At 37.0% G+C, this 18,516-nt stretch overlaps 1 protein-coding gene across 1 annotated transcript; it reads left to right on the top strand.

The window, feature by feature from the left end:
• Positions 1-5,414: 5,414 nt before the first annotated feature.
• Positions 5,415-14,294, top strand: Tomm7 (translocase of outer mitochondrial membrane 7). The gene is made up of 3 exons (XM_047561327.1): positions 5,415-5,584; positions 9,236-9,284; positions 14,065-14,294. The coding sequence occupies exons 1-3, from the start codon at positions 5,482-5,484 to the stop codon at positions 14,078-14,080; spliced, it is 168 nt and encodes a 55-aa protein (XP_047417283.1). The 5' UTR covers positions 5,415-5,481; the 3' UTR covers positions 14,081-14,294.
• The last annotated feature ends 4,222 nt before the right edge of the window (positions 14,295-18,516 follow it).

The raw sequence follows: 18,516 nt of genomic DNA, 5'->3' as shown, positions 1-18,516 counted from the left end.
AACTAAACATTCTAAGTGGCCTCTAGGGTGTACTGGGCAGCAAGATACAGAAGAGGTAGAGAGAATTTTAACAATGTATTTTTTATTCCAATCTATTTTAAAAAGTAAATAGGGCTCTTTTTATGTATTCATACAAAAGAATCTCTAAATTAATATTTTGAGTGAAAATTGAAAGATAAATAAGTGTGCATGAACACCATTTACAAAAAAAGGGGGAGGGAATGGAATTTATATGTGTTTTTGCTTCCATATGCATATCTAATGTTGAAGAAAATATAAGAAACTGGTGACAATGGTTTGTCTCTAAAGAGAAAAATAGGCAGTTGGGGGACTGAAGTCAGAGGCAGAACTTTCACTATATACCCTTTTGAATTTAGATTATGTGATTTTAATTCCCTTTCAACAAAATAAAAAAAATTGAAAAATTAAATTCTAAAAATGATTTTACCTTGTAATATTTTTTTCTTCTAAAATATTCAGCAGCTTTGCAGCTACTCTCTGGCTGAAATTCAAATTTCTTGACATTCAGGTTTTTTTCTTATAACTTGGTCTCATTATTTCCTGCCTGGAGCTTTCTGTTCTACCTAAAGTGTTTGGCTCTCTCTCTTTCCTTATAACGGTGCACATTCTGGCATTTATTTCTTCTCTTCTGCTTCCCCAACCATCAAGTATCAGCTCAGGGGATGTAGCTCAGAGGTAGAGTGCTGATGTAGCCAGGGGGAGGCTTTGACTTTGATCCCCCAGTTCTGAAGGAAAAAAAAAAGTCAGCTTGGGGCTTACTTCTGTGAGATTTCCCCTGAACTCCCCAGCATTCTGTGACTTCTTTCTATTCTAAATTCCTATAACAATGTATAATCTGCCCCACATTTTGGGGTTCTTAGCCCAGGCTCTCTTGTGCTATATGCACTCTATCCCCAAATAAGATTACCTATATCCTTGTGGTGGCTGAGTGTGACCATCTCCTGAAACTCCCTTTCCCTGGCCAACCCTTACACTTGGTTGATGTTCCCATTATGGTTTTTGACTAAGATCTTCTTTGTGAAAATTTTATTTCATGCATATGTTTGCCTGATATGCTTAAGAATTCTGGGGCTGGGGTTGTAGCTAAGTGGTAAACGTCTTGCTTAGTATGTGTGAGGCACTGAGTTCAATCCTCAGCACTACATAAAAATAAACAAAATAAAGGTATTGTGTCCATCTTAAACTAAAAAAAATTTTTTAAAAAGACTTCCAAGTTGTATCATGGCAATAAGAAATTGCTTATCAGCTCAAAAACACCCTAGCAGGAAAAAACAGGACAAAGTAAGAGTTAAAACCCAAGAAAACACATAGTGTTTGAAAACTAATATATTTTTAAATATAACATTTCTGAGAAACAAGATGCATAATAAAAATTTCCTTCTTTTTCATTTGGCTCATTTAGTTGGCTGCACTTTAGAAACTAGGCCCTATTTTCCTGGTAACCATGGTGAGTTAATTAGTCTTTGTGATGTGTTATCAACTAGTCCTCAAGGTCCTCATTTGAGTGAATGTCAACCTTGGATTCAAATCTTGGCAGATCTGATCTTAGATCCGCATGATTTCTAAGTCCTTCAGGACTATTTTCCACTATTCCTATATTGCATATTTCCTTCCTGTCCCTACTTCTTGGCTGTGTATATATTAGGTGCAGATAGTCATAGACAATTATAGAATAAAAGAAAAAAAACTTCTGAAAAATTTTGATCTTTGAAACTGAAACTATGCAAATGTGTAAATGACTTGGTTGACAGCTTACATATGATTAAATCTTTACTTACCTAGGCACTATGTTTGAGGCAGATTAATTTTGTGTTTACATTAAGTGAGGGAGGTGGCACTGTTTTTATCCTCCTTTGCAGATGAGAAGAGACTCATAGAGGTTAAATAACTTGACCATGATTACACAGCTAAGTGAGAGAACCAGGATTCAAACGCAAATCTTTTGTACCCCACTGGGTCTTAGTGCTTAATCTTAACTTTATGTTATTGCTTTCCCAAAGTTTAGTCACATGGACAAGTAACTTAATAATACTTGTCTTCATCTCCAAATAAGGGAGAATCTTTAAGTGGGGACCATGCCTCAAAATGATCAGTACAGAAATGTGACAGTACAGAAATACTCAGTACTCAATCTTCCATAATGAATAAATAAATAATAAAAACATGGTTATAAATGCAGTGTTAGTGACAGCTAAGTACCATGCCCTCTGTGAAGTTTTTCTGATTCAGCTCACAAGCCTAGCTCTTGTTTCCTGACTTGGTTTATTTTCTGTGTTGTTTGTAGTAATTTAGCATTTTCTGGGTACTACCTTTATCATCGACTGTGATATTAACTATTTGTTTAACACTCTAAGATTTGCAAAGACCCTTCATAAATATTAACTGCTTTTATTTCTTACAATTATATCTTGGGTATTACACTTATTTTCAGAAGAGAAAACTGAGATTTAGGATGGTAGCCTTTGGCAACTCACTGGAGGTTTTTGAAAAGGGGAGTGACATGAGCAGAACTGTGATAGAGATTAGTGTAGACCACAGTGTGTAGGTTAGATAGTGGGGATGGAGGCCACAGGCAGTAGACCACTTATCTCTTGACTGCTATCATAGTCTCGGCTATATGAACCTGAACCAGGAGGGCACATCGAGAGTGTAAACTTTTATCCTTTAACAAGAAATGTTTTCAGGAAGCATAACATCCTCCAGCCAATATAATGTTGCCTCCATTCCGAACCCTACAAGTAGGAATCATTGTGCAGGTGAAGCTACATAATTTAGACTTTAGAAATCAAAGAGTGACACTATTAGATCAGTTAAGTTGCACATACTCAAAACTGGGTAGTCATCTCTGACTACCTCTTTCAGCTTTGCTCTCCACATTCATTTGACCCACAAGTCCTGCTAATTTTACCTTCTTTTATTTTTTTAAGTGTTTTTAGTTATGGATGGACCTTTATTTTATTCATCTATTTATATGTGGTGCTGAGAATTGAACCTAGTGCCTCACACCACTGACACAACTCCAGACCTGATTTTACCTTCTTAATGATGCTCAAACTTATTCCCTCTCTCCAATTTATCATAGGCTTCTTCGAAAGTTCCTTGACTTCCCTAGCAATGTTAGATGTCTTCCATTTGCCTATCATATCTGCTGCATAATTTCATTGTAGGACCAAGAATATATTCACATCACATTGGAATCAGCTGTTAACTCCTTTCTCATTCACTCAACAATGAAATTCTTAAGAGTAATGCCTTTTTAAAAAATCTTGGGCTGGAGCCCTTGGCCCATGCTCTTGACCCATGCCCTTGCCTGAAAAAAGCAACATGAGGGCAATGCTCCAAGTGCAAGGAAAATATGTGAAATTGTGTAACTCTGCCCTGGCTTCGTCTCTAGTCCAGCTCCTAGCAACTGTCTCTCTATAAATATTAACACCACACATCACTGGCTTGCTGTTTCTCCCTCTGGCGATGACCACATTCTTGACTGCATGTATATTCCTTGCTTTAGGAAGGAATATACAAAGTTTCTCATTCTTGAGATAGCCCACAGTCTCTTTTGAAGGTGCCTGTGTTTTACCAAATAAACTAGAAAAATTAAAAAAAAAGAAAATAAAAAAGAAAATCTTGAACTGTGTTTGTAGTTCAGTGTGAAAGTGTATGCTGAGCTAGTGTAAAGCCCCAGGGTTCAATTCCCAGCACATACATACATACATACATAATTTAAAAAAAAAACATACATCTCTCTGACCTCAATATTGTTTAGCCTAACTGATGGAACAATAGCACATTCACTTTCTTACAATGTATAGGCATTTGAATGAGAAGATTAGAAAGAAACGGTCTCTTATGGAAGAAGTCAGGTGACAGCAAGGGACAATATGATTAAGAGCACAAACCAACTGTACTATGTTGAATCAATTATTTAGTATCTGAATCGCACTTTCATATTTGTAAAAAGAGATCTATAACATGTATAGTTTAAAAGTTACAAGAATTAGTTAAAAAGTATAAGACAATTCAATCTTACAAATTCTTCTGCAGACTAAAATGAACTATTTTACTTAAAGCACTTAAGGTGGTGACAGTTGTAGTAGACACAGGTTGTTGTTATTATGAAGAGAGGCCACGCACAGAAATAACCATAATGCAAGGGTAAATTTTTCGGAGATATTGGGCATCTTAATAGTTTCACAGAAAACGTGACTATATATCTTGGAAATGAATAATGAAAATCTTCAAGTCAAAGCCTTGGATATCTATCTCTTAGAGGCTTAGAAATCAAGAAGTCCTGTATCTGGAGTTAAAAGCTCAAATATGACAGTGATCAGGTAGTCTCTCAGAATTTGGGGGAGCTGACTACACATTAGAATCAGCGGGGGAACTTCAAAGGCAAACCAATGGCCAAATTCCTCCACAAAAGAATCAGAATTTCTAGGAATAGCATGAATTCTTGGCAGTGTGAGTATGGCTTTAAATCTCTTTGAGTAATTCTAATGTGCAGCTAGAGTCAGAACCACTGTAATTCTAAACCATGGAGGGGCAAGACGAGCAAACAGGAGCACAATTTATTAACCGTCACTGATAGTTGCAATGAAATTTGCCAGCTTCTTTGAAAAGGTCCAAAATTTCATGAGAAATTTCCCGAATTCCAAAACGCAAAAGTATTTTAAAGTGTTTAAACCACGTATGCTGGCGCTCACCTGTAATCCCAGCGATTTGGGAGGTTGAGGCAGAAGGATTGCTAGTTCGAGCCCGGTCTCAGCAAGGTAGCAAGACCCTGTCTCAAAAAAGTGAAAAAGACTGGGGATGTAGCTCAGTGGCAGAGTGCCCCTAGTTTCAGTGCCCTGCGCGCGCGCGCGCGCAGACACACACGTACGTTGTCTGAAAAACACCAGGGCTGAGGGTGGGGTCGGTCGGTAAAGAAACACGGATAAAGCTTCAGTTATCACCCTTCCTTGCAGTTCAACCTCCGGCTTAAAGAAACGTGTTCGAAGGAGTTAATTCATTCAAGATTATACAACAAATCAGAATGAGTCGCGACTAAAACCCAGTTCTTTCAAATTTAATGTTCCTTTTCTGTGAAGCAAGGAATGCTTTGGAGATGCGCTTTAAAAATGGTTAAGACTGCAGAAAGGTCGTTTCAGGTTCAAGGAACCTGGAGAGCTGTGCCTCCCAGCATCCCACCAAAGACCGCAACCCCAGATGATGACTAAACTGAGAAGTAACCCAAACACCAAGACTCCCAAGCAGCAAGGTGAACCAATCGCGCATGCGCCTCATACTGGCTGCGCCGCAGAGAAGCCCGGCCGGTTAAGAGCGATGAATTACGACCTCTGCTGGCCACGCTCACGACTCCTGCCGTAAAGCCTGTGTATAGCGCGTGCGCGGCTCTCCCCTCTTTTGGATTACCGACGCGGTCACTGTGGTGGGGATCCGCGCTGCACCGCCCCGTCAGTCGCCATGGTGAAGCTGAGCAAAGAGGCTAAACAGAGGCTGCAGCAGCTCTTCAAGGGCGGCCAATTTGCCATCCGCTGGGGCTTTATTCCTCTCGTGATTTACCTGGGTCAGTGGGAGAAGAGCCTGGGAGGAGACCGGAGGGAAGGGGTTGATGGAGTCTGCGACTCCATCTTTGGCCTTCGCGGGCGGGAAAAGGAAACCGGTCTCCACTGTGCAAGCCCTCTGAGGCTGTCCGGCCAAGTGGGGTCGATTTAATTCGAATTCCCTCCTACTAGTTGTGTGGTGTTTAACAAGTCGCGTAATTTCCCCCATTCTGTAAAACGGAGGCAAGACCTTCCTTTCAGGATTGTTGTGAGGGTTAGCTAGATGATCTGCTGTCTGTGAAAGCGACTGATAAGCTATTTGGCACTAAGTGGGTTTTCAGGGAGTTTATCCCTATCTTCAGGTGGGTCTAAGTGGAAAGAAGCCAGGATTGGAAATCTGTAGACACCTTGTAGGTATGTCGCAGCTTTGAAGTATGATTATGACTATAGTTGGATGCCTCTGCTTCCTTATCTCTACAAAGAAGGGCTTGGATGAAGGCTTTTATTATTGGTTCCATTTCACCCAGAGGAGGAAACTGAGCAGTAGAAGGTCACACATCTGTGCTAAGTGAGGGGTCTGTGGGCTCAGGCATTGGGTCATCAGGGCCCATTCTCTTGACCATTAGCTGTACTGCAAAGATTTATAAGTGCCTAGTCACGTATTTTCTTCTGGGGCTGCATACTTATCAGTATCTATCTCTGGGTAGTTTTTCTTTTTAATCTTACTGCCCAATTCTGGCAAGGTGGTGAGAGGGAGATTTTTAGCTCCACCTAAAAGTGAGCATGTAGTTTAATGTTTCTAAAACTCAGTTTTGCATTTTAAAATAGGACTCTCACAAGATGCTGCTTCCTCTTCGTTTTAGATGGCATGCATTGTATAAGAGAAAGTACATTCACTTTTACTTTTGACATACATAGTCTTCGATTAGCCTGGATATTCTCCAGGCAGCTGTGGTTCCAATTTTCCCATGAGTGTCAAGCTAACTGTTGTAACCTGGGGATGCTCTGGTATATAGAACTAAAAGACCTTTTTCCTCCCTTATTTTGAATTTTTATTTATCTTATTTAATTTAATTTAATTTAATTTAATTTTATGTTTTGTTGCTGGGGATTGAACCCAGGGTCACTTTACCACTGAGCTACATCCCCTATCTTTTTTTTTTTTTTTTTTTTAACTTAATTTATTTCTTGCAGTCTGAAGGCTGAGAAGCCCTAGATGAGGGCACCAGCATATTCAGTGTCTGGTGAGAGCCCATTCCTCAGATTATGCTTTGTTGATGTGTCCTCCCATGGTAAAAGGGCAAGGTAGCTCTCTGGAGCCTCTTTAAAAAGTTTTTTTTTTTTTTTTTAATTTGTTCTTTAGGTATACATGACAGTAGAGTGTATTTTGACTATTCCCAGTCTTTTTAAAAAAACTTGAGACGGGGTATGGCTAAGGCTTGCCAGCTTGCAAGACTGGCCTTGAACTTTGCGATCCTCCTGCTTTAGCCTCCAGAGTCACTGGGATTTCAGGTGTATGCCACCATGCCCAACTTGAATGCACAATTTTTAAAAAAGCATTACTTTATCTGGGTGTGGTAGAACATGCCTGTAATCCCAGCGGCTCAGGAGACTGATTCAGGAGAATTGTGAGTTCAAAGCCAGCCTCAGCAACTTAGCAGGCCCTAAGCAATGAGACCCTGTCTCTAAATAAAATACAGAAAAGGGCTGGGGATGTGGCTCCGTGGTTGATGCCCCTGGGTTCAATCCCCAGTACCAAAGAGGGGGGAAAAAAAAAAAAGCATTGCTTTCTTAGATTTTAGTGACTTTGTATAGATCTCAAAGATTAGAGCAAGTAATTATGACAGTGTCCTTTTACAAGCTATGTTGTATCCTGTATTTCTTATAGTCCCCTTCCATTTTTCTCTTAATGATCAAAGGACCCAGTGTTTTTAGCTAAGAAAGGTTTAGGGGCTTGGGGGCTTGATTGTTCCTCTTTGTGTCACATTTTTTGTTGAAAATGTATAGTTCTAGTTTAGTGTTCTTGTTTTCTTTGCTCCTGTGGTTTCTTTGCTTCTCTGTGAGTCTTCCTTATCTTTCCCTCTTTTTGGGATTCCTTTTCTACTGCTAGAAAGCTATAACTGGTTGCCACAATCCATATATCAATGACTTTCATCTGAAGAGTGGATAGTGCTTTCCTTTAGCATACTAGAGTTTATTTTCCTTTTATGCACAATATGATTCCCTTTCCTAGAACTACCATTATGTTAATTTTTCTCCCTAGCATCCAACTCAGGTTGAGATTTATACTAAAGTTATCTTTCTAGTACTTATTCCTCATATATTGTTGTCTTTTTCTTTACACAATATATAAAATTTAATTTTACGTTTAAACCATTTCTAATTTTAATGCTCACTAAAACTTGCAACTGCAGATTAATGTAGTAATTCAAGTTCAAAAATACTTTTTAAGGCTTCATTGCGTATAGTGCTATAAGATGTGTCAGAAAGTGACATGGTGATAAACAATCTGTCTGGACATTTAGTAACAAAAAGGTTTTAATGAGCCACCAGTTGAAATTCTCTGTGGAATCTGCACAATCGTGTGTGCAGAGGCTCTGATGATCCTTGGTTCCATGTTATCTTTTGAGGGTGTTTATAGAACAACCAGCCTTGGAATAATCCCTCACTCCAGAACCAAGGGGAGACATACTTTCAGTTCATTACAAAAGTTTATGGTTCTCTAAATTTAGGATTAATATCTCCAGTTGTCAGCTGGCCCTCTACCTAGGACTTTGCATCAGGTCTTACGTTATTGAAGATAATATGATACTCCGACTACAGTTATTGCTGGGAATAATAAACTCTGTGACTGACTTGGAACCTGTGTCTTCAACCATTGTGAAACAGGAAGGCTAGTTTGTTGTCTTGAAAATAGGGTAAAATTTCACTCTCCACAGTTCTTCATATTCTAATTTTAATCAGTTATTTAAGCAAATTAGCATATATCATCAAATGAATTATTTTATGGGGGGGTGGGTACCAGGGATTGAACCCAGGGACACTTAACCACAGAGCCAAATCCCTATCTTTTTTATTTTTTGTTTCTGAGACAGGGCTTTGCTGAGTTGCTGAGGCTGGCTTTGAATTTGCAGTCCTTCCTCAGCCTCCCAAGCCATTGGGATTATAGGCAAGTGCCTCTGCACCCTGCCTCCCTTCTTTTTTTTTTTTTTTCCCCCTTCTTTTCTATCACTGGTCTTCGCTTTATAAAAAGAGAGGTTTGTGGGGAATAAAATACGATAATCCTCATTTGTGTTTTTGAAAAAGATTAGCAGTTTCTTTTTATCTTGTGCTCTTTTTAGTCTTTCATTCAGTATGATTTGGGAATTGCGATAACTTATTTCCGGGCCATTACTAATAATGAAAAGTAGAGCATGCTAAGAGCTACTGTGCTAATTATGTATATGCTAGAAGCTTGTTATTCCTGGTGATTAATCCTGTACATAATTTCATATTCTAGTGAAGGTTGGAAACTATTCTGTAGCATTGATATATCTAGATAGAGTTGATAGATCTGGATATCATTCTAACTGGCCTAGGTTGGATTATAAAAAAAGTCTTGATTGTAGATTTTTTTGTCTGCTGGGGTTTTAATTAGTCTTTTTTTTCTTCTCCACCCTCCCCATTCCTTTCAGGATTTAAAAGGGGTGCAGATCCTGGAATGCCTGAACCAACAGTTTTGAGGTACTGTTCTTACAAATAAACATTCCAGGGCAAATGCTTGTATGTTAGTATTGAAATATTGAGAAGCAGAAGAGTAACTGATAGATGCTGATGTGAACCTTTACCAGTCATTACAAACTGTAACAGTTTATAAACCAGTCTTTTGGTCCCTTTGTCCCCTTCTGAATTTTTATTTACTATACCATGCTATAATCATAATGAAGCATATTTTAAAGGAAAAGAACTAACTTACCATCCTACCCCATTAAATAGTGAACTATTTTTCTATATTCCCATCTTAGCTGTTTTCCCATGAATATAACCTTTTATGTCTTTCTGACGAAGATACATAGGTTTTTGTTTTTTTCACCTAAAATTAAAGTTGATGTCCAGTGTATTTTCCAATTGTGGATTACTTAGGTTTTTTAGTATTATACATAACACTTTACTTAACCTTTTTATGCTTACAAATTACAGATTTTTTAATTAATTTTCCTATGATACATTCTTATGGGTTTAGTTAATCCAAATATATGAACATTTATGGGACTCAAAATGCATGTGTATTCCTTTCTCAGAAACAACCTTGCTAATGTTGTATAAACACTTGTGAAAACTACACAACACACACACACACACATGCATACATATTTTATATATGTATCCAAGCCTTTAACACATGGGCTTTTGAAGGACATTAAAAATCTAAACTGAAGCTACTTTATATGTAGCAAATAGGTAGGTCTGTTCTGGAGAAATAACTGATACTTTTGGCACTATGATGACCAGACCACTGCATACTGGTGCTATGGGATTTCAGTTTGAAATTGTTTCACAGACATCTCTTGTAGTTTGCCATAATAGACTTCATTGTATATTTGATGTCCTCAGTTTATTCCAAATCCTCCTCTTAAGTCACTTTCCAGAGTGACAGAAAATAATAATACAGATTGAGTATTTTAAAAAAAATTTGAGACCAGAGTGTTCTAGAGTTCAGATTTTTGAATTAGGGATGTTTACCCTGTAGTAATATTAATCATGGTCACCTGTACTCTGTCAGCTCTTGTTTTAGGTGCTTTATAAAAACAGTATCTGTAGTTGTCATTGTAGTCCTTTATAACAGGTCACACAGTTGGTAGGTGGTGGAGTGTCTATCTCGAAAGGCTTTCCACTGGGATACTGGGACTCCTACAGGTGATCTTACCTGGTACTCAGCACAGTGCCATCTGATAGGAATTTCCTCCACCTCCTCTGCCTTACTGGTACCTCAGAGGTAATTTTTCTTTCCAAAAAATTCTACCTTATAATGTCTTCCTCAACTTGTCCACTTCCATGGTCACTGTTTTCCCCAATAACCTTCTTCAACAAATGGTCTTCACTCACTGCTTCTATTCTTCACTTCCCTTTCTCCCTTTAACCCTTTGTGACATGGCTGCTTAAAACTGCTTTCAGAACCCCACTAAGTTCCTTTTTTCTTAGCTCTTGTTCTTTGAATTATTAATTTCCTTTTCTGTAAAATGGACATTGAGATCATTCTGCTCCTGAGTAACCCAGTGACCATAGACCAATTATTTCCCTAGGGAAACTACTCTAGGTCACCATGATCATAGATGGGACTACTGTATGAATATTTTCCAAGTACTGATGAATGTGTTTCAAATTATTAAATGCCTTTCCCTGAGGCCACTAATCTTTCTCAGTTCCTCTTTCCTACATTGGGCATAGTAATACCTATTTCACAAAATTGCCATGAGGATTGAATAAGAATACTGCTTGTAAATTGTTAATAGTACTTGTTAAGTAATGTGATCAATAAACTATTAATAGTAATTTTAAATCTTTGGTGGTTTTCTTTATTTTTACCTCCTATGATAACAATGCTCTAGCCACATGATACTGCATGCTAATCTTGGAATAAACTATATTTTCATGCGATTGTCTATTTGCTTGTGATCCCTCAGTCTAGAATGCTTTTTCCCCTAAGTTTTGACATGATGAAAATTTGCTTCTAGAGTACCTCAGTCTTAAATGTTGCCTCTGCCCAAACTTTTCTCCTGACTGAAATTGATTAGATTTTTGTGTTCCCATAGTATTCTTTGGTGACTGGCATTCCCTGCCTTGTATTATGTTTGTTGCTTATTTATATTACATGTTTTATCCTGTGAGAATATAAAGTAACTGCTCAACAAGTGTGGAATTAATTAAATGGTCCTTGTACCTTAGGTGATGTAGGATACAGAGGTAGGGCTGGAATGTATCCTCCTATTTTGGCTTCAGTTATCCCAGCAAGTTTTTTTTTTTTTTTTCTTTCTTTTTTTTAAAATTTGTTCTAATTAGTTACACATGACAGGAGAATGCATTTCGATTCATTGTACATGAATGGAGCACAACTTTTTATTTCTCTGGTTGTACATAATGTTGAGTCACACCATTCATGCGATCATACAAATACCTAGGGTAATAATGTCATTCTGCCTTCTTTCCCATTCCCATGCCCCCTTCCCTCAGTCCTCTGCAGTTGAGAGTTACTCCATTCTTCCCTTGGCTCCCCCCATTATGGATCAGCATTCTCATATCAGAGAAAACACTTCGCCTTTGGTTTTTTGGGGTTGGCTTATTTCACCAACTTCATCCATTTACCTGCAAATGCTATAGTTTTATTCTCCTTTAAGGCTGAGTAATATTCCCTTGTGTATACATACCACAGTTTCTTTATCCATTCATTTATTGAAGGGCATCTAGGTTGGTTCCATAGCTTAGCTATTGTGAATTGAGCCCAGCAAGTTTTGATCCTTCAAAGTTCCAGGCTAGATGAAGCAAGCCCCACCTAATTTTTCATTTTTTTCACCTTATCGTTTTTTTAGTGCTCCTTTCCTTTCTTGTGCTTTCTCAATCTTTTCTGTCATTAGGAACATCTTCTGGTTTCCTTTTCAGATGTAATTGTGTTTTAGGAAAAAATCAATTACCTGCAAAATGTTGTCCATTTATGGAATTTCATATTTTGTACTGACCGTTCTGGGAACACTATAAGAAGTCTTTCTGGGTTGCCTACTTTGTACACTGAAGAAACAGAATTGTATATGTTTAAAATTAATATAAAGTGTTTTATATATAAATTTATTATTTGTATAATACTTATGTAAATATTATAATTAATGCTTTACTGATTTGTTTCCTTTGTCCAGTTGTTGGATTTTTGAGAATGAGAATCACATATATCTTAATGTACTCCTTTTTCACCCAGATTGGTACATTGTACATGGTCAGCAATTGTTAGTTGATAGGGACATTTATTCAGAATGCAGTATTTTAATGAATAAGGGGTAATATCTTGGTAAAACATTAAGACAAATAAATTGACCAACAGTCATTATTCCCATTACCTGTGTGAGCCAATATTTCTTTTTATTTTGGGTGTGTAATACATTGAGGAAGAGACCTTAATAGATGAAGAATTTATTTTCATATTTTAACTGTAAACAAAAATACTTGGGTTAAATCAGATTTTAGTACACATTTGATAAAGTAGATGCATGATGGATTTTTCTAGGCATAGAGAAATTTTTTAAAATAAAAACCTCACTTTGTTTTTATAATACTAGAATCAAACCTTTGTACTGGAGAGCGCTCTGCTGGATATCTAGAGTCATTAGAAATCACACTTCCAATCAGGACTGCAGGATTTAAGCTTGAAAAACCTCTTTTCTCCTTTATGGTTTCTGTTGCTTCAAGTTAGCAAATTATTTGTGAGTTTGAGCTGCTTAGTGGATGAAATGTTTGGGGTCAGAATAAGTTGAAGTGGAAATGGAGGCAAATTACCTAGGGATGAGGGGTAGGCTAAGTTAAGAGCACCTAGGTCACATCTCACCCTTCTACTTAGGACATGTAACTATCTCAAGCCTCATCTTTAAAATAGGGATTGTAAATGGGACTCACAGAAAGCATTCAGTAAAAATGTGATTTCAGTATCATTGTTATTACATCTAATAATGACACTACTTTATTATTTGGGTTCATCAGTTTTTCTAGTTAATGCAAAGCATTAATCTTTTATCTTTAAAAATTTTTTTTTTTTATTTTTTACAGACTGCATTTTGATTCATTGTACACAAATGGGGTATATCATTTCATTTCTATGGTTGTGCACGATGTAGATTCATACCATTCGGGTAATAATACATGTACATAGGGTAATGATGTCTGTCTCATTTCAAAGTGAGAATCAATAAATGGGATGAACTCAAACTAAAAAGCTTTTTCTCAGCAAAGGATACAATCAGTAATGTGAAGAGAGAGCCCACAGAGTGGGAGAAAATCTTGTCCACGTGTACCTCAGATAGAGCACTTATCTCCAAAATTTATAAAGAACTTACAAAACTTTACACCAAAAATACAAAGAACCCAATCAATAAATGGGCCAAGGAACTGGACAGACACTTTACAGAAGAAAACATACAGGTGATTAATAAATATATGAAAAAAGTGTTCGACAGCTCTAGTAATTAGAGAAATGCAAATTAAAACAACTCTAAGATTTCATTTATCTTTTGACTGACTTGACGTATTAACTTACATTTTCATTTTTGTTTATAATAAGTAACCACATTCAAATGTAACATTGTATTTCATTATGGTTCTGTATGTTTAGTTTTTTATTTTTTTGCTTCACGAGGTTGCTCCTTCTGTTAACTCTGAATTCGAGAAATGAGCAAACAAAAAGTCTAAAATCTAGTTCTTAAACTGTGTGTAGAAAGTTTTGTTTAGGGATTTAATTTATTTCTCCTCTTCACAAACATTTTAGCCTACTTTGGGGATGAACTGTTTGGTCATCTGGATTTGGAAGCAGTCATCGAACAGGGACAACATGGAAGGTGTATGCTCTGGCTGGGATAAGCAGTGGGACATCGTTCAGACAGTCACCAGTTGGATGGCACAGGGCTCTTACTTCTCAGATGCATCTGTGGCAGAATGGAACCTCTACTGACTTATTTATGATGGACTGTATACAAATAAATATTTTTAACAATGTTCTATATTGAGTCTTTTTTAAATTGAGCATACTAGGACTATCAGCTAAAAATTAAGCCTTTTGTTGCTTTTTCAAAATGGAATTTATTTGCTAAGATGCCATTTTAAAAAATAAAAAAATTTTAAGATAATTCCTGGCCCATCATTTAAGAAATGATTTCTGGTTTTCCTTTGCAGTAAATTAACTCCCTCAGTGATGTTCTCAGGTAGTAAGAGTGGAGACAAGTTTCAGCTTGTGACAAACTGGGCTTTTCCATTGCACTGAAATTAAATTCTGACTACAGCAAATAGGAGTTTTGGCATCTCTGTTGCTAGGGATAGGAATGGCATTGGAGAATTTTGACTTATTTGTAGTGAGTCGAAGATTTTCCTTGTGGTAGCTAACTAGAGTGGTCAGTCAATTGACCCTGTGGATTACACAGTATGGTGGCACTTCCTCTTCTGGTAGAAGAAAAGCAGTTAATGGGAACTAGTTTTTAGTTCTAGAGATGCTGGTTTGTTGGGATCTTTACCTGTATTTTAACCCTACTTTAATTTTTTTCTGTTCTAACAAAATAGCTATTTACTTAGTTAGAGATACATAATGAATAAAGGAAAGTAGAACCTGAAACAAGATAAGACAGTATGGGAGGGGCCCAGTGTTAGAATGTTTTAAACATCCAGTGTTTAAGTATAGAATGATCATTTGTGAATGTAATCTCTTTCAGGTGTCTGGATCTGTCATTACAGAATTTTTTCCCCCCTTAATTCTAATGTAAAAGCTTCTATTATTTAATCCTATTTCCTCAAGTTTTGTTACTTTGCCATGGAGATGGAGAAGACTGGAGGCTTATTGCATAAGGGGGTTTTGTTTTAAAAGGAATTCTTGAGAACTGCAGGAAACCATTTTTGGTAAGCCCTTCAGTAATTGCTTCATCATCTTTATGAATCCAGGCACGTATGATTTTGCTAAAAATGAACACAGTTGTTAAATCCCATATAATTGCTTAAGTTTGTTTCCCCACCCATTCTTTTCTGCTAAGCATGTTGTCAGTGAATTCTTGTTTGGTTAGTCTTTTGGTGTTTGGTTTTCTTCCCTTTGTCACCTAGGGTTTCTAGAAATTAAAACAAGACTGCAGGGCTGGGGAGATAGCTCAGTCGGTAGAGTGCTTGCCTTGCAAGCACAAGGCCCTGGGTTCAATCCCCAGCACACAAACAAAAACAACAAAAAAAAACAAGACTGCAGCAAGTATCTATTTTGATAAAACAGTAATATGGATAGTAAATATAACTGGTATTGTGGTGTTTTAGTAGTTACCTCTTAACCGTCTACAGAAGATTTTAAAGTGAGGAATTCAGAATCTCCTAGGTGAGGAAGCTAAGGAAAAAAGTTTAAGCCTTGTTCAAAAGGCACAGGATGTGAGTTGAGATAGCATATACTCTAAAGTGTATGTATATTAAAGTGTATGAAATGTTTGAAACTAAGCTCCTACATTCTATTGTATCAGGTTTTAGGGCAGTGCAATCCAGTTTGACAAACATTTGTAGTCTGTGTTTTGTGCTAGGTACTAAAAAGTACTTAAGATTATTCCTTACCTTAATTTACTCAGGGAAAACGGCCAACCTGATAGGACTTGATTTGAGTCCTGGTGCTGCCATTTAGTACATAGAACCCTTGGTGAAGAAGTTCACATGATCTTTAGGCTTCTTCCAAAACAAAAGCAGTAACCGTTGCCCCCAAGTTACTGTCTAAACAGGTGGTTTTCATAGCTGGTCCCAAATTAACATTAACCACAGATACATTAGAAATGCACATATTCAGGTCCCATCCCAGACCTGCATCAGAAATAGGTGGTGAGACCTTGGGTGAAGTGTGTTTTACTTTTTCAGTCATTATTTAAAAAATTAAACTATTTTGAGAAAGTTGTAGAGTTATATGTAGTATAAGATGATACAGAAGATCTCTGTACCCTTTACCCAGTTTGCCACACTGGTTACATCTTGCAAAACTACAGTACAATACCAGGTTATTGACACTGATATAGTGAAGACAGGATTCCTCATGTCCTTTTATAGCCAACTGATCTACCGGACTCCTCTCCCTAATCCCAGACAGCCAGTAATTTGTTGTCTGTTTGTAATTTTGTCATTTCAAGTAAATTTGTATCAATTGAATCACTAAGTAACCTTTTGGCATTGGCCTTTTCCACTTAGCCTAGTTCTTTACATTCCTCTGGGTTGTGTGTATCAAAAGTTAATTTGAGTAGCAGGTCTTGGTACAGATAAGAATGGGAATGTTATAGATTTACATGGGTTCCCAATTTTTAATTCTTAAAAAGGTACAGGTTTTTGTGTGATCGATCTGTATCTTAAACCAAATCCAGATGTTTCTGATTTAACTCTGGCTTAAGAACTGCCTAAATTTACAGCACCCTTTTGCTTCCCCATAACATCCAGTGTGAATATCACTTTCTGTGACCTAAGAGACCCTATGTAATCAGGCCTTATATGCCTGTATCTGTTTGTTGACTACAACTCTTGCTGTTTTGGTCTCTTTCTGTCCCACAAGATGGCCAGTTGTGTTCTCACATTGTAGTCTGCACTATGTATTCTCTATTAGAATTCTCTTCCCCTAAATATCTATATGATTGGCTTCCTTTCTCTAATCTGTACAAATGTCATCTTGTTAGGACTTCCCTGATCCTTATGTGAAATTAGAAACTTTATACCTATTTTGCCTACCCATCATTCTCTCCCTTAAGCTCTTCTTCAAAGTGCTTCTGCCAACTTGATTGTGTATATACATAAACACAAATTATATTTTAACTTGTTTTTTGTGTGTACATATTTGTGTGATTGTGTGTGTGTGTTTCTAGGATGTAAGCTTCATAGATTGATTACAGTGTTTGCTGCCATGTTTTTAAAGCAAAGCCCACATTCTGCCATGATAGGTTTTTAATAAGGAGTGAATGAATTATAGGATTCTGGCACCCATTCCTTCTTCCTTACTATCCTAGTTCCCTCCTCCAAACCTTTCCATTTACCTATCTTTTTCACCATAGGGGTTATAACCTAGTTACTTTGTTCATTGCTATATTCCTAACACCTAGAATGGTACCTGGTATGTAGTTGGGGCCCTGTATTTGGTAGGCAAAGAGGACATGGCATAGAATGTTTTCTACCAAAACCCCATTTTTGTAAGGTTTGTGAAATTTCTACTCTGCTCCCTAGTCTCCCAGAAACTCTCTGCTAGACCTCCAGAAAACCTGCACTCTTCTACAGCTAGGGCAAAGGATTTGAGAAGAATTTCTACAAAGATTTATCATTGGAGATATATATATATATATATATATATATATATATATATATATATATATATATTTGTACTTGTGATTGAGCCCACAGACACTTTACCACTTAACTCTATCCCCAGTTCTTTTATTTTTTTATTTTGCAACAGGGCTCACTAAGTTTATCCTCCTACCTCGGCCTCTAGAGCTGCTTGGATTCTAGGTGTGTGCCATTATTATGTCCAGCTGGTGCATTTTTTAAAAGAATGAGGGTTATATGCAAGAAGCAGGCACTGCTCTGATGTAAGAAGTATATGTGGGAAGCTATAGTTAGACAAAGATAACTAAGGTGGAACCCCACGGATTTCACTATGGACTGAATATGGCAAGAATGAGGACTTGGAAAGGGTGAGATTAGAATTGTCTAGAAATTCTTTCTGTTTAATAATTGTGCCTAAGGTTAATCCTTAAATATTGTACAGAAGTTTTTCAGGTAAATGTTTTAAATTCCACTTCCACCCAGTTTATTTTTCTCTTGTTAGAAAATTATTTGCTTGGAAGAAACAAAGATAAATAGGGGAGTACCTCCCTAATAATGGATTTAAGATGACTGTTATTTTTTCTCTCTGTGCTTCAGTTTGGATATATTCCATTGACCTGTCTTCAAATCCATTAATCTTGTTTTCTTTTGTACTTGAGCCCATCTGATAAGTTATTACTTTCTGATATTGTATTTTACAATTATTGAATGTTCGATTATTTAAGAAAAAGATTCTAATTCTCTACTGTACTTCATTTCCTCAACCTCATTTTTTTTAAATCTTTACCTCTATTTTTCTTAACATTGTGGTTATTTTGATGTCTTCTCTGCTAAAACTTCAACATTTGGGTTGTCTATCTGCTTCTATCACCTGACAATAAATCATATTAACCAAGTTCTCACACAGTTTTCATAA

This window comes from Sciurus carolinensis, chromosome 8, assembly GCF_902686445.1.
Source record: "Sciurus carolinensis chromosome 8, mSciCar1.2, whole genome shotgun sequence".
NCBI classification, from domain to species: domain Eukaryota; kingdom Metazoa; phylum Chordata; class Mammalia; order Rodentia; family Sciuridae; genus Sciurus; species Sciurus carolinensis.
The sequence above is the reverse complement of the archived record's forward strand: the minus strand, read 5'-3'. Positions and strand labels throughout refer to the sequence as shown.